Consider the following 23,979-nt stretch of genomic DNA (forward strand, 5'->3'; position numbering starts at 1 on the left):
TAACGAAATTGAGTGAATCAAAAACAAAAATCATACTTCTCAATGAGATGAAGAGAATGGTACCTTTTTCGACGGTCAAAAAAGGGTTCAAAAGTGGCTGTCTTGGTCTCGAGTTAGCCAGTTTTGAGCCGTTTTCTGGCCAAACCACGATGAATTAGGGTATCATTCTCTTCGTCTCGTTGAGAAGTATGATTTTTGTTTTTGAATCACTTGATTTCGTTGAATATTGAAGAAGTTATGAACGTTTAAAGTTTACCTAGTTTCTGGCAAGTTTTCCAGTTTTCCCTCGGACTAGTCACATTTCAGGCTATTTTAGGCCATCTCCAGCAACCATTGGGCTTCTAAATAGGTATAATCTTTTTCTACACTTTCCTATCTTGATTTTGATATATTATGTGTCGAATTTGGTTAAGAAACGATTGAGTTATGAAGCTTTGAAAATTACCCAAACTTCCGGCCGAGAGCTCCGGGACACTTAACGGAATGATCAAAATAATGGATGATGGACAATCTCAGGGACCATTTCTATTGATTTTCAATCTTAGGAACCAAAGCGATATGTTATTCAAATCTCAGGGGTCATTTTAGCTAAAAAGCCTTCTCATAATAAAAAGGGAATTTGCTCCTTGATTATTTATTCTGGCTTATTTATACAATTGCCCCTCAACTTTAGTTGTTGTTTCAATTTGGTCTTCAAATATTTTTTCTGAGTTGGTCTTCAACTTTTAAGAATAAGTCAAACAAAGACAATGGTAATGCTAGCTGTGAAAATTGACAGAACTAGTAAGAAGTGTAATAAAAGTTCAACCCATTTTTTTATTTGAACAGCCCTCAGAGCGACGATGTCAGCAAATAACTTCTCAAACTGATATCAAGTATCACAATTTAGCCTATAAAGAGAGGAGAAACAGAGACGGCTAGCAGTTTTGTGTTTTAATGAGAAAGAAGATGTTAGAAGAATGGTTATGATTTTTCACACTAGATTCCTAGACCTAGACGTGAGTGATCATGTGTTAGTAGATTAGAGACATTTTCGTCAAAGTAGATGGGTTCCTAACTTTCTAAGAGGAGCACTTATGTTCCATTTTATCACTTTTTAATGGAGCCTACCTTTTGTACTTGTTAATCATAGTTTCAAATGTTAAAGGGCCAAAGTGTAAAGAAAAAAAATCTAAAAGTGGGTGAATATGCAATTAACCTTATTTATTTTTATTTGTAACGATGTTACAATTTTTTTTAGTAACACACAATGACAATTGATAGATTGATTAAAAAAAAATTGAAAACAACCAAAAAATAATCTAAAAATTTCTAAATTTGACACGTGAACTTTTACTAACAAAAGATAAGAATGCTCTTATTAAATTAGTTGGGCTCACATTTAATCTACATGCAGTTCAACACTCTAGAGACCTGAGCAACATACCACAACCTAATCAAGCTCTCCTGCTCATGGCGAGGCGAAAAATCAAAGTTATTTGCTTTTCTAATTAAAGATAATGCTTTTGTAATTAAACACAAACTTCATCAAGTAAGGAATCACAATCATATCTAATCAAGAAAAAGATAATTCCTAGATATTATTTAATTAAATAATATCTTTGGAATAATTCATTCCTTAAGGATGACACACCTTGACCAATCTAATGGTGACACGTGTTAGGACAAACCCTACACATGGCCAGCCTTACACATGGCCAACCCTATTCTTTACAAATATGTTATTCTCCACCAAATTCTGGTAAACTTTTTATATGCAATTAAGCCCCAAAAATCTTTATTTAAATAAAAAAAAAAAAAAAAAAACTTACTTAGGCATCAGACATCCATTGGCCAAACCCCACACCCCATTCCTTGAGCGTGTGGCTTTGGTATTTTTGAAAGATGTTTATTTGTTTTGTAGGTACAAATTTGTTGAAACCAGAGATGACTTATTTTGCTACTACAAATTGGTGCTTTCATTAAGAGCCTGATTTAATTCTCGAAAAAGGCTCTCGCAATTACTTTTGGGATTTTCTCTTACACTCCTAGTCACTGAACTTTTTAAAGATCTTTGATCAATCCTTGGTAAAGGGGTACAACAGTAAGAAATTTTGAAAAAAATAGACAAACGGAATGCCTTACATTCAAGAATATGAACCAGGTGATGGAGACCGCAACGTGACCCTACGTTGTCGCTTTACGTGACTCAAAACGCAGTTGGAGGAAACCCTTCGTTGCAACCCAAGCCTAGCAAATGGCAAAGATTGTTGCATCAGTAACAGCCCAGGTCGAGGCCTAAGTGCAAGAGGGCACAACAACAACATAAGCATTGCAAGCTTATGCATCGAGCTTCTCAGGCCTAAGAAGCTGCAGAAGTAGTAGAAGCCTAGAGGTGAGCCCATGTCCTCGCCACAACACAAACCTAGAGGCAAGCCCAAGCCTCTCAAGCCTAGCATGCATGCAGCCAACACAGACCTAGTGGCCCGCTCCGGACCTTAGGCTTGTTAAGAATCGGTTTAGCCGTATCTCTGTATCAACTCAGACTCAGATCGAACCAACTGACTTATTGGACTGGTGACTAAACTAAGGGTATTTTCACCTCGTTTTTCTGCAGGTTTGACCATCTATGCTTGAATTTTACACCGGCGTCCATTACATTTCCATGACTCATGGAGATGCCTACCAATTGAGCTTTCACCTTGAATGACGATCCATACCTATCCCAGCAGGCCATAGATAACGAGGGCTTTAGTGACTCAACTCTTGGAGTACATGGAGACGCAACACACTCTTAACGAGTTGTCCCGTAGCAGAACGAAGGCAGATGATGATATTTCATTCCAGTGACGTCCTAGTAAGCAACCATTCAACCAGCCACGAACCAAGTATTCTGGCAGTGTACACTCTTATCTCGACCCTCAAGATAACGTTTTCTCTCGCTTTAGCACGAAAAGAAATGTTCACTCCCAACTTAGCCCATGGGCAAGTGTGCATTAAACGTTGGGCTTTCACTCCAATAAGCATTCCAAACCCAATTTAAGGCGAAGTGTTCACTCGTCACTTGGCCCATAATGAGTTTCTTCTACCTCGCACTGAAGTAGGCAGCATAGAGGACAAGAAGAAACACAAGTATGATCCGACTTGAGTCAACTGGCAGCCCACACCAAGTGCAACCGAGAATAGCTCGCTCGCTAACTAGAGACGAATGACTTGCACTGTAATTGCGGCACATACAAGCAAGATATAGGGAATAACACAAACTTGCAGGTCACCATCAAGGGTAGCTAAAGGCACCACTACCCTAATAGAGGTAATCTAGGAAGAAATAGAAAGGCTATTAGCCTAGCGATTGCGATTTCTCGCGCATAGATACCATTGATAAAATGCTCATGAGAGACGTAGTCAAGATGAACATGTCAAATTCACATACAAGACCGAGCGGACGAACCCACCTCCCAAGTTCAGTGTACTGTATTTCACCATCTTAAAGGGAAATGAAGATTTGAGGACACTTGAAGCACTACCGCAGCGTCATGATCCTCTAATAAGACACTCTTATGTGCAAGATTTTTACCACAACCTTACAAGGCATTGCGCAAGACTGGTTTTACACTTTGTCATCATGGTTAATCCGAAACTTCAATGAACTTTCTTTGGTTTTCACCAAGGAATATCCATCTTATCGTTCGATCAAGAATGAGTTTGACCTCTTGTTCAACGTCAAGAAAGACCTGAAGGAAACGGTCCGGCAACTGCATGAAATGGTTTAAGGCAGATAAAGCTAAGATCGTTGAATGTGACAATGCTATAACCAACACAGCATTTAGGAATGTACTCTCAACAGACCACCCTATGTTTGGAGAATTGATCATGAGAGCAACCTTGACCTTGGTAAACTTTTTTGCTATGACTAAGAAGCACTCACTCTGGGATGAAGCTAAACGACTCAGAAAGTACTTGAGCAACCTCAAAATGACTCGATGGCAGTCCAAAAAAAGGCAGATGAGAAGTAGTCCGACAACAAGAACAAGCCAGGAAATAAACGCATGAACCATTCCCCAGCGAAAGAAGGCTCAACACCCAAGACATTCACAGAGTTCTCAATCGCAATCAACCAGATCATTTGCGGCCTTAAGAAAAAACTATGGTTCAAGCTACCACCACCTTCGAATGGAGATACCTCAAAGGTGAACCACATGAAGTATTACGCGTTCCACCGAGGTTCATGACAAACGACTGGTAGCTATTAAAAATGGAAAGAAAGCTAGCTATACGAGCTTTTGAGTCATTTTCATGGTAAAGTAACAAATTTGTAGTTAGTAGTGATTGAGATGCTTTCATGCTTCTCCCTCATTCTATGATACTAATGTTGCTCATTTTCTTAAGCTTTCTAAGACTAATTATCTTATTTAAGAGAGTCAGATGCGTCTATTTCTTAATTGGTCTTTAGAAATATGTTGATAACACATTCAAACTACTATTACCAAGACTATTGTGAGTTATGGTGATTAACCCGAGAAGGAAAATAATGCGTTTACTACTTGGTTTCAGTTTGATCAATTAGATGTGAGCAATATCATAACCACTCTCTCTGAATCTATTGTTTTCGTTGTTGTTCGACCTTTTTCCATTTTTTTTGTCAAGACATCTGAGATTGCCTTTAACAAAATTTCTCTCAAGTTAATGTTACAAACGTAACTAATACACACTTCCAACTTTTGGATATGAATAAAGGTTTAAAGTCTACTCAAGATACCTACAATATGCCAAGTCTCTCTTGAAAATCAACCAACAAAATAATACCCGCCGACGAGCAACAACCCTCCAATCAACAACTGTTGGAGTTTGAATAGAAATAAAACACCACAATCCCACATCGACCAAAACATGTTTATGTTAGGCTTTATAAACTTTTGTGCGTTAGTTGAAGAATGATTGGAATATCTCTTGGGGCTTTTGGAATATGCTGAAGACACTCGAATTAGAAATTTGTTTTCTCTGTTTTTGAATTTATAGACATCAACAGTTGGAATTAAAATGAATTGATGTATATAAGGCCCTTCATTTTGAATTCAATGTTTAATTGGTAACAGACATAACTGTTTCCAAAGGTTATGTGCTTTCTAAAAGTGTGCCAATAAATCTATATACACGCCACACAAGGTTGTAGAGAAATTTACATTTATTTTTCACGTACAAAATCTTTCATTTACATAATAAGGGAAGCACACAAACGTTCAAGCACTCAGAAGGGGAAATTCTAGGAGATTGACGGCCATGGAACTTCAAACATTAAAAAGGGGCGTAGTCTTTAGGATATTGTCCATATGCAAGCCTCTGTCTACATAATAAGTTGGATTATTTCAATTCATTTGACTTTCATGTTCTAGCAATTTCATTGTTATAACATATTATGTTTGTTATAGTCGAATAGTTGTTGTTATAACATTCTACAAATTGTTAAAGTTTTTCTAATTACTATTATATTGGTCTTGATTTTATTGATATTAGTCCATTGCCTACTAAATGTTTCCTTAACAAAAATCTACGGTATTTGGTCGCGGTTATGGTGTGGATGCAACTTCAATCACATGTGTGTCAAATTTAGGGGCAAATGCAGCCTTCAACAACGCTTCATTGCCTAAAACTCGGAACTCGAAAAATTACTCTTGAATCTTGCCTTGAACAATTCCCAAGTTACTGGTGTAGTGGTTGGAATAGCTCTTTTTTTTTTCTTATAACTTCCACCAACTCTTAGCACTTTCTACTGAGAAAAATACTAAACTATTGATCGTCTATTACTTAAAATTAGTTGTCATCGTATACATTATACACCAATGGCATCAGGTAGTATTTATCCAAGACCTGCAACAAGTGACATTTCTGAAACCAACAATAATGTAGGAAAATTTTAAAAATCATAGTTCTATTTGAATCCCTCCCATAATCGAGTGATGCGACTATGGGGCATCATGAGCGCCAAGAGTTTCTTTAGATGAAAGTTTGATGGCAAAGTCCGTAATGAATATCCACGCTAGTAAAGCCACCTCAACTCATTAGAGAGTTAATCAAAGTTCCCAGAAAAGAGTAGTACATTTCACAAAGAATTTCAAATTTTTTTTGTAAGAAAGATTTGGCCCTGGATGCTAATTAAATCAATAAAGTCAGTTCCCTACACTGCAATGAAGCAATAAGATCAGTCTCGATCATTGACAACGGCTTCTTAAGCAAAAGTCATTGCCAACATCACTAAAAAGATTAACAATTGACTCACATACCAAATACCACTGGCAAGATAATCAGGCAAATAAAGAAGGCCATGCTCACCAAAAGCTAGCATCCCAATGAATGAAAATTTCCAATCTTTTGTACTACCAATTGGCCTCTTCAAAATTTCAATTAGTTCAATCCACATGGAGGGCCTCTGCCAATCTAGGAAGCTCTGTCGAATGTGCAAAAGTAAAAGAAATGTCAAGAATAGAAAACTAATGCCCACATTAACACTTCTGTTATTTAGTCGGATAGAGAGTAGCAGTACTGGTGATCATTAGCTTCATCCTAATTACATGTCTTAGTGAGAAAGATAGAGACAATAGTTCAAAGCACTTCAATCAAATGGAAAGTATATTGAATGTCATATGCAATAATACATGGCCGTCTCACAAAACTTAGTCTAGGACTTGAAACAATCAACATTAGAAACATATTTTAGGTTTCAAATGCAGCCTAACCTGATACCCATAATTTGTTCACTCATTCAGCCTGAAACATTTATCTTTGCTTGCATCCCTTGGAGCACCAATTTCTTGACCGCTACCTCTCAACAGGTTCTGAAAAAAATGACATGATAAAAACTCGAAGCTTTGACTATTAATGTAAGGATCAGTACAGTCGAGCTTTATTAAATAAGTCTATAATAATACCTCCATTCTAGCTTTAAAATGATAGAAAATTTGCTTAATTCATTGTTGGTATGTTAACTAGATTTCTTGAAGAACATAGCTAACTTGTAATAACATGAAATGAATGCATGAACAACAATACAAAGGAAAAGGGTAAAACCCTAGTACTATTTGCATAACATTTGAAAGTGAGTAATAATCAAAATAAGAGTTGGAAGCCTTGGTTGCTTCTATGGCTTTGAAGAGCTCTACTGGAAACCTATACATGCTAATTACTGGAACTATTTGCATAACATTTGAAAGTGTGAATTGATATATTCTACACAACATTTGAAAGTATAGTACACACAATATACATTCTTTCGCTTTTCGTGCAACCAAACAAAAAAAGAACAAACATAAAAGAAAAAGAAAAGAGAAATCCAGAGTCAAAATTCCCACCAATCCATCACACTACTGTAAGTAAATACACATTGATATTAAAGACTAATGAATTTCAGATATCAAAGACAAGATAGACCATTAAGAGTATACCAAGTTTATGGAAAATTAACACCTATTTGCTTCTAACTCTTTATTTTGTGTTCCAATTCCACTAAAAAACAAAACACCTTAATTGGTTATACTCTAAACCCCCTATGAATTACACCTTTAGACTTTCATGATCTCTCTAAGGATAACCCATTTAGATACCATGTCCATCAACATTAACCCAATTTTTTGGCATGTGTTTTGCTCAGGAGAACCAACAATTATGACTTTAACTAATCAATATATTTCAGTAGAATCTACTTGAGATCCATATCAAATTCTATTACCACCCAATACTAAAACGAAAATAATTCTAGGTAAACATATTAACAACAATAGAATTAACAATTAGGAAAATCAATCCAGAAAGTTATAATAATTTGTCATCCTGATTTGAGTAAACCTTAGAAATCACTTAGCGGGAGTTATTGAATCAGAAAAGAGAGAAGATGGAGATGGTTGTATTGGCTCACAAGAACTCCGATAGTGCTCCAAAATCTCCTATTGAATCTTTGATTGGATGGATTAGGGCGAGGAGAGCTCCATAATTCGAGTTGAATATGGAAGAGGAAACGGTTGAGGAGAGAAAAACGAGTTTTCTTTTTTTGTCAACAAGGGAAAATGAAGCGTGCACTCAATTATTTCATCTGAAAATTAAGCACCTAAATAAAAATTGAGCGTTAAATTTTATTCTGCCATTTGAGGCCTTGCAAACTAGGACGATAGATTGCTCTTTGTAATTGTTTTGCAACTTTAATTGCGACGTTACTAATACCAAGGTCACAAATACTTTTCGCGCTACAGTCGAGCACTCATATTTTGTTTTAGTTGCGATGGTAGTGTTATATGTCGCGAAAAATATGTCGTAAAAGAGTCTTTTTCTTGTACTGATTTATGCCTATAGATGACCTCAGTTTCCACTGGGAATTAACTGGGCTAAGACATTAGTTAATTGTTGTAAACTGGGTTTCACAATTCACTCTCATCTAGGAGGCATAACTCTGTCAAGATATACACTAGGGGTGGAGATGGGATGGCCATCACTAAGATGGTGATGAAGGCATATGTGATAATTGAAATTTGTGTGAACATTTGAACTAACAAGCTCAATTTATTAAAACAACTACAATATTGTGCACGAAAGTCAACTACAACAACCTCCCCACTTGGGAACACAGTAGGGTTCATCCTTATTATTACATGTCATAACATATTTAGAGCATAATAGTAGTACATGCAACAATATTCACAAACAGTATGTGATGTGGAAACATAAACAAAAGTTTGGCTAGGCATTATTAAAACTAGATAAGCAAAAAGACAAAAGTAGAATCACCATATTCCATATGAAGGCTACACTATTGCCAGGCCTACTCCTTGTCTTTTCTGCTGCCTTTGTCTCACTAGGTCCTGAAGGGTGAAAAACAAAGAGTGAGTAGATCATAATCATCTATTTAGTCAAATTCATTTCTAAAGTACTAATCCCCATTTTATAAAACTCGATATAATTTAAAACTACATATTAGTATCTATTGCAATATATAGTTGAGAAATACATGCCAATCATAAATCAAACATAAGGAACTGCAATACATTACTAGGATATACTAGTGCGAGTGCAAGCATGTTTGTGTTCATGAGCGTCTTCATGTGCATTGCTAGCATCTACTAGCTAATAAACTTACTCATATCTAGCCTCTACTAGAAATAATAACACATGCAAATATCCCACTGCCGCAGATAAAGATATACTCTGTATGTGATAGACCATGTGGTGGAAATAAATCAAAATATAAGTGTATATCAATTAAAATATCACCTAATCATTTCAATCTAAATCTAGTCTATTCCAAGACCATCATCAAAGGCATGTCAGTTTGTCAAAATATGTTCATCAAAACAATTTAGAAATGATCCATTCATAGAAATTTGGATCGTGTCTCCATAACAGGCTTCTTACCTTTGTCAAGGCTAGTTAAGCTTACACTTGTAATTCACACCTTTAGTAACATTTCTAAGTTAAATTAAAGTTTTCTAAGTTAAACATGATAAAGAACTCTGGATTGGTGAAAACAAAGTGCACCGCATGATTCGGGATGTCGAATAACCTTAAGGTAGGTCTTGGGTCCCTATGCACTCTACGGACGGTTGCTATGACTCGTCACCTAGTCGTCGTCACGTGTCACCTAGTTGGCAGACGCGCTGTTGTCGTTGCTTTCATAATCGGCAAACGCACCTCTGTACTCATCATTGTCACTGGCGAGTACGCCATTGTAGTCACGCCATCCAGCTGCATATGAACAGTAGCAGCCGTGGTCTGGTGTTGCCATGTGTCAGGGTGTGTGAATTCTAGTAAGATAACAGAATATACATATTCTGTTGATGATTCTATTAGATCTAACGTAATTTGTTGTCTTCATCGTTAACACCGTTAACTTCACCGTCGATTGCTATGATCCATGGCCGAAATCGTCGCCGGATTTTGTAGATTTTCCAAAAACATTGCAGAGCTTTGTTTAGCTTAATTTTTAATCTAATTTCAAACAAAACAATACCAAAAGCTTAGAAAACTCACCTACAATTACTCTATGACATTTTGGAATCCACCTCGGATTCTCCGAAGTTTGGTCGATTTCATTTGCCAAATTCTGGAAAACGCACATAGAGCATGTACAGAGGTTAGAAACCTCGATTTTCAGCATGAATTTAAGGGTTGGAAATGATCTTAGGTTCAGGGTCTGATGCGATGAAAGGAAGCAACAACGAGAAAAAGAAACGAATGAGGGAGTTGTTGTTATTAACAGGTATGAGGGTATTATTAAGGTTGAGTAATACGCCCCAATCCCGATATCTTCCAAACACCAGGATCGGCACTTGTTGGCAGATACCCGAGGGTGACGAAAGCCATTTTCATATGCATATGCTAAGAGCATGTAAAACATGCATACACATTTGCAGAAAAGAATAAACTCAAATAAAATACGTAACTTTAAATATAAAAAATATAAGAGAATGCACGAACATGTTTAGAGCAGACAACTAATCAAGAATATTGCAAAAGGAATATTATACAATAATGAGATTACAAAGAAATGGGGTTCTACATCGAGAGAACTTGAAGTTACCGATATAGGAATGCCTCAACGTCAGGATCATAAGCCTCGTTTCTAAGTTCTGAAGGGGGCGCAAAAACAAGGGGTGATGGACCAAAGTTTAATATACATAATAAAATAAAACAAAATCTTTCTTCTGAACATACTAACCCTTTATTTTGAAAACTCATATAGTACTACATAGTAGGTTTTCTGAAAACCCTAGCATGCCTTGAAAACGTTCGTAAATCAAATCATCATGCACTTAAATAATTGTATGGTAGTCGCCCAAAGACAAATCCGTAAAACCTTTGTAAATCATATAACAATGTACTTAAATATGGGTATCATAGTCGCCCGAAGACATATCCATCACGTGAAGGTGAAGCTGTATAACACTGGGTTATGCCATTAAAGAAAAATGGTAGACCCCATCACCTTAAGGTGAAGCTGTACAACTTTGGGTTACGCCAGAGAAGAAAAAGGTACATAGCACACTGACACTGGTTTCGCTAGTGAAGGTGGCAGCATGACATAAATATCTCACTACTCATCAATTGTGTCCTATGGCCATAAATAGATACATACTCGTGTTGTGTGTATGTACTATATGATTACCCACTAAATAAGTACAGAAAACATAAATCACATTTTCCATATCAAATCTTGGAGCTTGAAAGCTCAAACGTCAAATCATAAATCCATAGGAGTGTTCTAGCTCAAATCATCATCATAAACCATCATAAATCAATCATGTGAAACAATAAATTCATATTCGTAAATCCATCATATATCATAAAGCGTAAAAAGCCATGGTTCACAAATCTTTCATAAATGTAAATTCAATAATTCATAAACATTTAACGTAATTTCAATAAATTGTAAATAATTTATGAAACGTAAAATCATATGAAATCATGCTTTTCATGAATGCATGCCTAGAATTTTTATAAATCATGCAATTTAAGAAGGGGTCCATTCACAGATACTTCGTCGCCAAAGAGCCATTCAAACTAGAGAGGACGGGGTCGCCACTAACAAACACACCTAAGCATATAAAGGGACCAATTAGTAAAACCCCATCAAAATGATTTTATTTGGGAAAACGGAGCGCGGATTCAGAATTAGGGCGTCAAAATACCCTAAGAGAGGTCTTGGGCAAATTTTGTAAAAAGTCAATGGGAAAACCAAAAAGTCAATTAAGCCAGTCAACTACGTTAAAACTTCAGAATTTCACTAAACGGATGCCAAAAACGGGCTCGGGAAGTTGAAATTAGTCTAGGAGGATTCCCGGAAAAATTTCGTAAAAATTGACGCAAGGAATATTCCGAGAATATTTTAGAGAAAATTACAAGAATATTCCAACTGGATCCGGGTCGGGTCAGGGTAAACAGGTTACTAGGTTGATCTAGGTTTTGGGTTAGTGGGTTAAGTCGACCTGGTTCGTCAAAAAACCCATTGGAAACTAGGTATACTCGCTGGATTTTCTGGGAAATTTTCAAATGGACATAACTTTTTCATTTCTCATCCAAATTTGATCCATAATATATCAAAACGAAACTAGAGAAGAGTAGAACAAGATTATACATATTTGGAAGCCAAAAGATGGCCGAAGTGGCCGACAAAAAACTTGCAAAGCACCTGAGTTTCGCCAAAAAATTGGGGAAGCTTTCCCCAAGATGTTTATGTGTCCAAACAACATCAAAACGTCTCAAAAACAACCCAAACGTAGTTCTAGACACGATCTGCAAATTTTTAGGAAGGTTTCAAGCCTTACCATTGCCGAAGATGGCGAGAACTCACCGGAGAAACCCAAGCACAATGGCTATCAACTACCCAGGGAGGAGAAGTGAAGGAGGTTTAAGAGTGAGGGAGCTGACGAAAGATAGGTGAGAGAGAGTGAGAGGGTTCATGGGGAAGAAAAGAAAAGAGAGAAAAAGAGAGGGAAAGGAAAAAGGGAGAGGGCCGAGATGTTGGAAATGTGCCCTAAAACCAATCATATGGTGATACTTTACGGATATTTCACATGTTAAACTAATCTAGTTTAATATAAAGGGCAAATATTATTGTTTAAAGCCGTCTCATATAAATGTTATATGCTTAAACGATAAGTTCAAGGAATATGTAATTGGGAGAATGTGATCTAAAAAAGTTAGATTCATGAGACCATTCTCTTTTGTATACATATCCTAAACGTTCCTGATCATATGATTGCCAATTGGGTATTGACAGTCCGTTAAGATCAGTATGTGCTATGTCTTCTCTTAGAGAGAGTGACTGGTCTCGAGTCATTGGTGTGATTGACACCAAGACAAGCATGTAGGTGCTCAATAGAGAATGAGTCCACTGAACGCGATCAACAAGGAGTTCTCGTTCTCATGTCATATGAAAGCTCATGGTTGAGATAATGCAAAGTAGTCATTTGACTTAAGGTATCATAGTTGCCTTATGGTTAGGTCCTTGATCTTTGACTATGTCAAAGTCACTTCGTCAAAGGGTGTTGACGGCATAGTTGGGGTTAAACCATTTAGCCATGGAGGCAAGTAAATCCACAATAAGGGATCTCTAACATTCAAACTATTTGAGGGAGAATACTATGATATGATTAAGAATCTCTACTATGATATGATTAAGAATCTCTAGCCAGAGTATGAATGAGATTTAGGAATTCGTTCCAAATCACATTCAAGGTAATTATATAAGCAAGAGAATCACATTGGATAATAGACATGAATAAACTATCAAATCAAACAATGTGGTGAAGAGTATTGTATTAGAGAAAGACTGTATTGCATTGTAATCCTAAACTGAATAGGTTCTCCACCTCTTCTGATTAGCTTTGGTAGCCATGACATACTGCTAGGTGTTACTCATGGTTTGTGAAAGCCCTAAAGGTGTATAATCACTAAAGGGAGAATTGAAAAGTAAGTTTCAATTCACAATCGATTTGAAGAGTTCTAATCGCCCATTGCCTTGCTAAAAGGAACCTAATGGATCATACACCGTGTAAGGTAGAGATTGAAGAAACAACGGAGATGAGTAAGAATAATTAAATGGTTTAATTATTTATGGCTAGGATTAATTAATATGTTTTGGGCCTCAGGGCCTAATGGGCTTTGAATGTCAAGTCCAATAACTCAAGTTGTATGACAAATTGGAAACACAAAGGGCATGAAAGCCCAATGAACCCACATGACCGACCATAGAGAGTGTGAGGGAGAATTTGTTTTAATTTCAATTATGCCACTCAATGTAAGTAGCTATAGGAAGGAAATTATAACCCATTCCCTCATAATGGTTTTCTAGAGAGAAAAGAAAAAAACACAAAAATCTCTCTCTTCTCTTAGGAGGTCAGCCACCCTAGGAAGAATGGACTAGCATCTATTTCTTCCTAGGTCACTCATCTCTTCCTCAATGCTTTCCTTGGTGTGGAAACTTAGAGGTTCCCTTTCTTGGGAACTTGGAGAATCCGTTCATCCATCCATATCCATGGAGCCAAGAAGCAAGGAGACTAAGGAAAAAAGGCCCTCACATGGGTGAATATTCTTTGCTAAGCAAAGATGTGCTTCAATGGTATAAAAGTTTCTCAACTCTTTTCTTTAAGATTTGAGTTAGTCTTGGTTCACCACAACTACTAAGCCTTGAATTTCATGGGTAAAGTTTTGTTTTTGGGTGCATACAAAGATGATTCCGTCTTTAATTGTTAATTGCATGCATATGTTGCTCAAATGAACTTGTTTTCACAAATTATTCCTTCACGGGAGACAAGGAGGGCAGAGGTGGGCACTATTGGCTCACCAAACAAGGCAAGAAAAGACGAAACGGAAAATACCTCGCGAAACATAAAATTATCGAAATGCCCTCGACGTTTTGAATTCCGTAAAATCTTTGTTCTGGCTCCAAATTTAATTCTGCTTGTGCCCACGCATTCGTAGTGACGAGTACTACAAGGATATGCTAACAAAATGGGTTAAATGTCACAAAATACGAGGGTTAATGAAAGTCTACAATTTCACCTCAAAGGGCATTTTCGTAAGTTCACACTTTTTAAATTAATAAAAACGTAAAATTAGGAACGGATTGTTACATTGAGAAAGTTTCATTAAACACTACTGTTCACTCTATCTCTTTTGAAAACAACATGTTTTGAGAAACATGGTTTTGCTGCTTATGTTTTGATCCAAATTTTGGAAAAAAAAAAGTGCACTTTTATATTTACCAACACATTTTGCACTCTAAATTTTTTTCATAGCTACTTTTTGAAAAATTTAAGCAATCCATAGGTTGGAGGGTCCACCGCAATATCCGGTTATCGACGCCCATTCAATCTCACCTACTTTGCTTCACCTTATGTCCACTTCAAGGATTAGGATTCTTTTTCCTCTTCTTTCCATCTCCTTCCCTCCCCTTTTCTCATATTTTCTATTTTGTCTTTTCTTTTTTTTTTTATATAAAATTAATAGAAGATATTAATGTGGTTTAACCGTGATCGTTCAAATACGAAAAAAAAAAAAAAAAAAAAAAAAAAAAAAGGAGAAGAGAATCCTCCTCCCCACTTCAGCAGGTCACCCACACCCCGACCCACTGCAAAAGTTTCACTCCCACTCCACGCCAATATAAATAATAAAATATTTGTACCAAAAAAAAATATAAATAATAAAATATATACACACTCCATTCCCTCGAACTCACACTCTATTCATTTTGCCCTCATAGAGCTTCTCTGCTCGCCTCGCCGGGTATTTGAGGCGTTGACGGCATTGCCTTCTGCTCTCTGCTTCCTACTTTGCCGTTCGCTAATTGCTGTTCGTACAGTTTCCTGCAGCTTCAATGGCGGCTCCATTGGTGCTAATTGCATATACCTACTAATTTATACGCTCTTTGTTTTGTAAGTCCATTTTCGTTTAATTGTTTTTCATTTCTCTACATTGAAATTTATGATTTTAGATGGCATTGTGTTTATTTGAGTTGATGGTATTCAAAATTTGAATTTTGAGATGGGTTTTGTTGATAGGCGTTTTCAATTTGGTTACATTACATTTGGTGGTCGTTTGGTTGGTTGCTGAGAAAGTGTGGGAAATTGCAAAAGATTTAAAATTGGAACTTTCGTTGTTTAACTGACTGAAACTACTATCAAGGCGGAAGAAAGGGCATAAAAAAAACCCACCCGGTATCATAAAATTCAATGTTCAAACTTACTAAGCAAAGCACAAATTTCTTTCCTTCTTTTTCTTTTTACTTTATAATTTTTTAATTTCATAACTATTTTGTGCATCAACTTTAATTGATTAAATAACATGAGAGAAAATTAACAAAAAAAAAAAAGAAAAAAGGTTTTGATAGCTGGGTTTAAATGGAAGATTATTTTGGTTTCTTTAAGAAGTTTAACTTTAATTGATATTCTTGGCAAAGTGAGAGTTTCTAGCGATTATGCTTCCGTACCCGGAATTTTCTTGGGTTTTCCATGTTAAGCAATATATAGTTTTTGCTAATTTTTGTTTCCATATTTGTAAAGATTGGTTCCTTAATCGTTTTGTTTTTGAGTCCCTTCAAATTTCTTCTATTACTGATTTCTACCTTTTTCTGATCAGAGTATCTTTTTTTCTCTTCTTTCAGAGGGATTTTTTTGAGGAATCATTATCAGATTACGCTTCCAAATTCGTTTTCGGATGTATTATTCTTGAGATAAGTATATGATTCTCTATTTTGTTTGGCATTATGATCTATGATTCTCTTTCGGTCTTTTGTCACTTTCAGGTAAATTTTTTTTTATTAATTGAAGCATGTGTGGTGCCTTGGAGCAGTTAAGTTCGGAGCCTCGAGTTCCATTATCTTCCCAACAAAGGGAGATTGTGAATAGGTCCATGGTTAATCCGATCAAAACAGTTGAGACTGAGCATTCTTTCTCCAGCTTGCTTGAGCTTACGGCTGATAATGATGTCGAAGGCTTTAAACAATCTATTAGCGCCGTTGCTACGGTTAATGAGATTGGACTCTGGTATGGTCGCCAGGGCGCTTCAAGTCGAATGGTTCTTGAGTGTAGGACCCCATTAATGGTTGCTTCTAAGTATGGTTGTGTTGATGTTGTGAAACTGATTCTTTCTCTTTCAGAGGCAGATATAAATTTATTTCTCGGCCCAGATAATAGCACTGCCCTTCACTGTGCTGCGTCTGGTGGGTCTAAAAGAGCTGTTGAAACTGTGAAGGTTCTTCTGCAGGCTGGTGCAGATCCCAATGCTACTGATGCCAACGGATGTTTCCCTTTTGATGTTATTGTTGCTCCTCTGAATCGTTCCAATCTGAAAGTTGTGCTTCAAGAGCTCTTACAATATGATGGCTCGGTCCATGCTTCAAATGCTTGTTTTGGATCTAATTCACCATTTCTTTCAACATCTTCGACAAATGATTCGATGCCATCATCAATCCCTGATTCAACATGTAACTCTGATGCTATACATGTTTCTTCCGCACCTGAAAAGAAAGAATACCCCTTTGATCTGTTACTTCCCAACATTAAGAATAGCATTTATGCCACGGATGAGTTTCGAATGTTTTCATTCAAGATCCGGCCTTGTTTGCGAGCCTATTCACATGATTGGACTGAATGCCCTTTTGTACATCCTGGTGAGAATGCAAGGAGAAGGGACCCGAGAAAATTCCACTATAGCTGTATGCCATGCTTCGATTTTCGCAAAGGAACATGTAGACGTAGAGATTTATGTGAATATGCTCATGGGATTTTTGAGTGCTGGCTTCATCCAGCACGGTACAAGACTCGACTCTGCAAGGATGGCTCAAGTTGCTTGCGTCAGGTTTGCTTCTTTGCCCACAAACCTGAGGAAGTGCGACCCCTGTATGTTTCTGCTGGATCTGCGATGCCATCACCTCATTCAGCCATCTTTGCTGCTGCTTTCATGGACATGGCGGCAGCTTTGAGCCTGCTGCCTGGCTTGCCCAAAGCGGTGCAGGCCAGGTCACCTCCTCCTTTTACTTCTCCTATGTCTCCTCATAATGGTATTTTGGAGTCTTTCATGGCATGGCCTAAAAAAAAAAATCCCCAGTTTGCATCTCTCAGGCAGCAATCTTCAAGCAAGTCGTCTGAGATCTTATTTTAATGCAAATAATGTTTCTACCGAGGAGGTTAACATGTTGCATAATTTTGAAATGCAACACCAGCAACCACTTCACGATGGGTCTTCCATCTCGTATTCATACATCAGTGCTTCCTCAATGAGTCATCCTCATCGTCCAGAAACCTTGACACCTTCAAATCTCAATGATCTTTTCACGTCCCAGGTCTCATCCCCTCGATTTGCTGAACAACTTGCATACTCACCTGCTTTCTCAACCTCGAAAATATCTGGTGTTTGTAATCAACTCCAGCAGCAGCAAACCATGTTATCTCCTTCCAGAACAAATGTGTTCTCTCCAAGGACGGTTGACCAGAATCTCCTGCAAGCTTCATTTGGTCATTCCTCACCGAGGATGATGTCACCTCAAAGCATAAAGCCTCTTTCTCCAGTAGGCACTAGGGTTTCCACTCTTGCTCAGCGCAAGAAGCAGAAGCCGCTATACAACCCCAACTCATGTGATGTTGGATCCAATGGTGTTGGTTCCCCTGTACCTTCTATATCAAAATGGGAGTCTACCTAGATTGGTGTGTCCGAACAGATGAGCTGGGTCATTTAAAAAAATTCGATTATACTGAACATAATGTCGACGAGCCTGATGTCTCTGGTGAAGGAATCATTGTCTGATGCAAAGTAAATCACATTTGTTCCAGAATCAGGCACACCGCTACCTATCGGGTGTTCTAGTTAAATGCCTCTCCTAGTGAAAATAATGATCATGCAGTTTCCAAAGCATTGATTGAGCAGTTGCAGTGGTTGATTAACATGTTGCTTGGTGAAAATGAAACCATTTTTACAGAGCGCGGAGGTAGCTACAACAGAAATACAATTTCTTGAGTTGGTTGGTGATAGTAACAATAGGAGAAATGAAAACTCCCATTTGGGTTATGAGAAGACCAAACCAGGTGAAGGATCTTCTCTCCCACATCTATCATAATGTTAAGTATTTTGTTTTTGTTTGTTTGTTTGTATGTTTGTTTTTTTTTTTTTTTTTTTTGTTCTGTCCTTAAATAATTTGTTCTTTAAAAGTAAAACTGCAAAAGCTCTTGTTCTACCATTTTTTGATACTGTAATGGAATCGAGGAAAAATATATTCATCTATTTTCCTGTATTGCGCGCTCTATTTTTTGTATGCTTTGGATTAGTCCCAGTGAACAAAGTAGAGCATATTCTTCCAAGAAAGAGAGATAGAGTTGCACAATTTGCACGTGTTGCGATTTTTCAAGTATACTTTGAGGTATTCTATACTCTGGAGTTTTTAATCGTTTGATCATTTAATCAAGAATACAATTACCAAGACGTATATTACATGTTATTTCTTATCTTTGATTATCTCTTCTTTTGCTTTTCCCCTCCATTTGTTTGTTTCCTTATTTCTCTGTTTCATGGTGAGGTGAATTCCAATGGGGGTTATGGTGGGTGGGGACTTTTTTATTTGGATAGGCGGAAATTTGCTATTATATGGAATTGTTCATTTTTCCTCTTTTCCTCGAGGTCATTAGATGTGATTCTGGACCACTTATGCAATGATTTATTTTTCGAACATTGAAAACAGAAGTACCACTAAATTATTTGTCCGGTTTCTCCTCTCGTTAGCACTTGATTTTCTCCTTGATTGAATCTGATTTTGATTAATATTTCAATTACATGATACGATTCCATTTGAATTGCACAGAAGTTCAATTCCTATTTGGTTCTCCAGTCACTATGGACCTGTGGTTACAATTTTATAAGAAATATGCAGAGAAGGTGCAATCCCTTCTCAACATATACTCATAAACTCGAACCAAATTTTGATCAAGGGTTTCCCCAACAGGACAAGTTACATGCAAATTTACTTTTTATATGATTTATCTACATGTAAATAAAATCGGAAGAATGCAAGGAATGGAAGCGAAAAAAACTGTTTTAACTTTCGAGACTGGGTTAGCGATTACGCCCGGAGGAATTCCCAGGGTCCTGTTCTTGTTCCTATCCTGCAATTTGCATACCAAAATTTTAAGTTAGTTATGGGAATTTTTGTGTTTCAACGGGTGTGCGGGCGAAAACAGTAAGATTATACCTCCAAAATCCGGCCAATGTCCGGAGACTCATATAGATGGCCAAAGCAGCCCAGATTCCGATGAATCCATTAGTAGAGGAGAGTATAAACAGAACTAAGATGCTGACAATAGCCACCAGAATCTGGAGAAAATCGTGAACATCACATTAACTTGTATCCCAAGAAACTGAATGCGGTGCTTCTCCTCTAAGCTTTTACTTAGCTGCAAATCATTACTTGAATTACAAGAAAGTGATACAATACTTGCCATGGAAAAGGCTGAGTATGCAAAATCAGACGCTCCAAAGTTGACACCGTCGAAAACAAACGCCAGGGTATTGAGGGGTTGAGTAGCTGCAACAAACTGATTTCGAATTTGAAGATTGTTAGTTCAAATCAAAATGTCATTTAGGATCTAAGAAATGTCAGCGGAAGCATTGTTTTCTGTTTTGAGACAAGGGGACTTACCGGAATACCTACGCCAATGAGATGTAGCACACTGACATCTCTGGTGAATAACCTTGCCCCATATTGCAAACCCACTCCCAGTATAGCAGCGAGCATCAACCCCAATACAAATCCCAGCTGCAGTTTAAACGCAATTACGAATTTTTAGAGAAACTGACATCATATGGAATTCATATTTGATCCTTCTGAAAAATGATTACGCACCTGTAACACTCGGGATGCAGTGGCTGTTGCCTTATCGTAGTCTTTTTTCGCAAATGCACTTGCAAGTATGGCCTGAAGGTGGAGCCAAAAATTTCAGTGTGAAGGCAGTTGATCATCATCGGTTCTGATTAAACTTAACTGTCTAATTGAAAAACTAGAAGTTGATCATTTCTATCTATTTACTAAAGGTTTTCTAACTAATTTCGTAAATATCCATATTGCAGTAGTCTCATGCATTAACGAAATGATATCCGACCTGTCCAGCAACAGCCAGCCCATCGGCTAGAAGGGAAGTTGCCAACCAAATCTGCAAGCAGACCTGAAATGCCGCCATGGGTGTCGGTCCCTGCCGTGCAGCCAACGATGCGGCCAGTGTCACACAAAATGTAGCAGCAATGACCCTCATTAATAATAGAAAACCTGGAGGGAAGAAAGGACTAATGGGGTATCAACTTCATAATTAACTCTATCTTTTAACAAACGCTTCCAATGTTTTCGGCTCATTAAAACCAAGGCCCAAGGATTCGAGTCACAACTGCCAGTTACAGAATAAAATCCTTACCGTTTTTAAGAAATCGACTAAATTCCAGATGTTTGATACTTGGGGGTAATAGATCAACTTCAGCTGCTAATCTCCGCAAGAGTATGAAACATATCAAGTACCTGCAATTACCATTTTAACAATAAGAGGCAAAGCTGACATACAATGCATAATTCCAGAGAGCGCACACAACACAATAGGACCTAAAACAAACACGAAACTTGGGAGAGAAGATAGATGAAACTTACTGAGATATAACATGAGCAATAGCTGCACCGCTGACGCCCAGATGGAAAACAAAAATAAATATTGGATCTAAAATTATATTTGTTACATCTCCTGCCACTGAATTTAAGCAGATCATTAATTTATGCATTAGAAAGCTGAATAATGTTTTATTCTGGTGAAATCGATTAGGTCAGAAACGAAAGTTGAACTCCATTATACCAGTGGCATATAAAGGAGTTTTTGTATCCTTGAACCCACGGAAGATCCCTTGCATAGCGAGCGAAAGAAGAACTGCAGGAGCACCAAGTGACCTCAGCATCAAATACTGCTGTGCAGGTTTTAGCATAGGGGAATCCTAAACAAACAATAGTTCCGTCTGTTATTAGAAGTTAGAGAACACAGCATTTTAGCGCTTGATAAGAAATGTTATTAAGTAAAACCATAAGGCAAAAAGAAAAGTATTCACTTACAGAACCGACTCCCATAAAGTTCAAAAGAGGTTTTGCGCCAGCTATGAGAAATATGGCCTGGATAAGGCCAAGGATGCTGCCAATAACCATTGCTGATGATGCTGACGGCATGTACCTTTTTTGATAATCGTTTTTAACGATTTCAAAGCTTGCAACAACTGATTTTGAGTTGTATGCGTTCTGAGTGGTATCTGAGAAATAATATCGAAGAAAAAAAATTATCAAGGAAGAAGCTTTTAGATCTATGTAGTCATATTCTGTGAGTCTTTACACACTGCATACGAAGTACATTATAGAAAAACATGGAGCATACTGCTTTCTGGAATCAACTGTTGTGTTTCATCATTCATTGATGAACCAGTTTCCAGGTAATCGTTGTCATTCACCTTGGGACTCACTGTTCCCATAGCATCCTCTTCGGCGACAAAAGACGTTGTGACACTAACAAGTGGGAATATTGCAATTTTTGATACTTGATTGAACAAAGCAATAGAAACTCCTACAGCAGCAAGCTCCACTGGACCTTTAAACATTAAGACAATTTATTTCAAATCGAAGAACATACGCAATGTTGAAATGAAAGAAAAAAATGAGGAAGGAAAGTACCTATTTGGCCAATGAATGCTGTGTCGACTAGAGAAGCGATTGGATCAGCTGTCAAAGCTAGCGCTGCAGGCAATGCAATTGACGCTATTTCTAACCCAAGTTTGTCCAAATTAAAAACACATCTACGCATAAAAGAGAGAGAATCCAAGTATTAGATAGACCATCTATTTCCAACTTTAGAACATACATTAACTCACTCATACAATCCTTTTCGGTCGTTTCAATTGTAATTACAATTCATTTGATAACTCTATACGTTGATGAAATCGTAGGACTACAGATATGTCAGGAAAGGGAATGATAGCTACTTTTTCTTAATTGCAATAATAAAATCATTTGGAATGTGGCTCTTGGATCAAACATATCAGAGGTAAGAAAGTCTGAGCTGGTCTAGCCATGAATAAAATCAATTACAACAGCCAACGGATGCGAGTAAAAGCTCGCGTTGCTAATAGGAAGTACTTTTCACTGCTTTTCTGCTTTGTTCAGTCAAACAAAAACTCTAATTACAAACCAAGGGACCTCCTAAACAGGAAAAGGAAATGTAAAATGCATAAAACCGATTGAAAATGATTACCCGCAATCCTTGAAGAAAACGTAGATAGAAGTTTTCCTTGTGTTCCCATACGAATATGAACCATCTTCTTCTTCAGCCATCAGTTCGATAGCCGATTCAATGAATTTCTTTTTCACCGATGTTACAGCACCGTTGTTTAATGGAAGCCGAATTATCAAAGCTATGGCGATAAAATCGATAGACGAAAAATCACAAATTGTGATGCAGGCCCTGCAGATTATGGTGTCTGCCAATTCATAACTCGATTTCTTACCAACCTAAATCATTCAACTCAAAGAAATCACAGACGAAGATTTATCACCAGATAAAGTAGAATAAAAGAAAGTTGGGTTCTAAAATTAATATTCAAACTGAGAAAATTATAGAAGCTTTAGAAAATTAAAGAAGTATGTTTCACTTGAACAATTCTCCAATGAAATTTCAACCTTCAAACTAAACATTCAAATTCAAAGGCTTGTAAGTTGCAACAGTTTCAAACCTTTACAAAGAAAACAATCAAATGAAAGTCTGAATTAATGAAGCGAAAATGAGGGCGTACCGAGTTGACTAGGTCAACGTGCTTTCTCGTCTACAACCAAGTTCGAATTCCTCCCCTGCAAATATCATCCAGTTTTCGATAACTCTACAGAATATCACTTGAACTGAAGAAAAAATTTCTCAGTGTAGAACAAAAACTAACCAAGAATTTAAAGAAAGAAAATATAATGTAAAGAAATTAAGACATGAAAAGTAAAACTAAATGACCTTTGAGCTTTGAAGAGCTTTCAAAGTTGAACAACGATGGTGTGCGTGTGTGTTGAATTTAGGTACAAATTCCAAAGTCCATGGGAGAAAAGACCTTCACAACAGAAACGGACCAACTGAGGCAGGCTCTGCTCTTCCTGTGTACGTTAGAGAGAAAGCTGTCGGAGTCAGGCTCTTCTTGGCCCGTTTATACCTCCCTCCAATGAATTTTCTCCTTCTTATTATTATTATTATTATTATTATTATTATTATTATTATTATTGAGTAGTGCTCCACTTATCATTTATTTATTCATTCGTTTGTACCATTTCCCTAATAGAGTTAGGATCTACCAACGCATGTGAGTTTGGTACAAATAGGTGGTAAGGGTAACATTTTGGTTATTATTTACTACTACATTTCTGCTAGTTTTATAAATACTACGATAATAACAATAAAGTCTTATCCTATTTAGTGGGGTCGG

At 37.1% G+C, this 23,979-nt stretch overlaps 1 protein-coding gene and 1 pseudogene across 8 annotated transcripts; one reads left to right on the forward strand and one right to left on the reverse strand.

Annotated features, from left to right (window-relative positions):
- The first annotated feature begins 15,159 nt into the window (after positions 1-15,159).
- Positions 15,160-18,748, forward strand: LOC137742942 (zinc finger CCCH domain-containing protein 56 pseudogene; annotated as a pseudogene). Its single transcript, XR_015953462.1, has 2 exons — positions 15,160-15,395; positions 16,124-18,748. The product of XR_015953462.1 is annotated as a zinc finger CCCH domain-containing protein 56 pseudogene (transcript).
- A 526-nt stretch (positions 18,749-19,274) lies between these two features.
- LOC137742307 (protein DETOXIFICATION 42) lies at positions 19,275-23,691 on the reverse strand. 7 transcript variants are annotated; one of them, XM_068482139.2, is made up of 15 exons: positions 23,517-23,691; positions 23,311-23,365; positions 22,773-23,029; positions 22,196-22,317; positions 21,903-22,112; positions 21,590-21,780; positions 21,339-21,474; positions 21,140-21,236; positions 20,913-21,013; positions 20,607-20,770; positions 20,351-20,422; positions 20,147-20,263; positions 19,947-20,042; positions 19,700-19,821; positions 19,275-19,613 (listed from the first exon to the last, which is right to left on the reverse strand). In XM_068482139.2, exons 3-15 carry the CDS (start codon positions 22,850-22,852, stop codon positions 19,571-19,573), a joined length of 1,551 nt encoding a protein of 516 aa, XP_068338240.1. In that variant the 5' UTR covers positions 22,853-23,029; positions 23,311-23,365; positions 23,517-23,691; the 3' UTR covers positions 19,275-19,570. The 7 variants fall into 7 exon arrangements, with proteins under 7 accessions (XP_068338240.1, XP_068338244.1, XP_068338246.1 ...); XM_068482143.2 differs by having other exon boundaries at positions 22,773-22,982; positions 23,517-23,664; XM_068482145.2 differs by having other exon boundaries at positions 22,773-22,982; positions 23,311-23,413; positions 23,517-23,657.
- Between the last annotated feature and the right edge of the window lie 288 nt (positions 23,692-23,979).

This window comes from Pyrus communis, chromosome 11 (assembly GCF_041283825.1).
Source record: "Pyrus communis isolate YQ-2024b chromosome 11, ASM4128382v1, whole genome shotgun sequence".
NCBI classification, from domain to species: Eukaryota; Viridiplantae; Streptophyta; class Magnoliopsida; order Rosales; family Rosaceae; genus Pyrus; species Pyrus communis.

Coding starts and splice junctions, on each gene's coding strand:
- LOC137742307 (XM_068482139.2), bottom strand. CDS start 22,852: ATGGCTGAAGAAGAAGATGGTTCATATTCGTATGGGAACACAAGGAAA. Junction 21,475..21,589: donor ACTTTATGGGAGTCGGTTCT/GTAAGTGAATAC, acceptor TTGTTTGTTTAG/GATTCCCCTATGCTAAAACC. Junction 20,043..20,146: donor TCATTGGCGTAGGTATTCCG/GTAAGTCCCCTT, acceptor ATTCGAAATCAG/TTTGTTGCAGCTACTCAACC.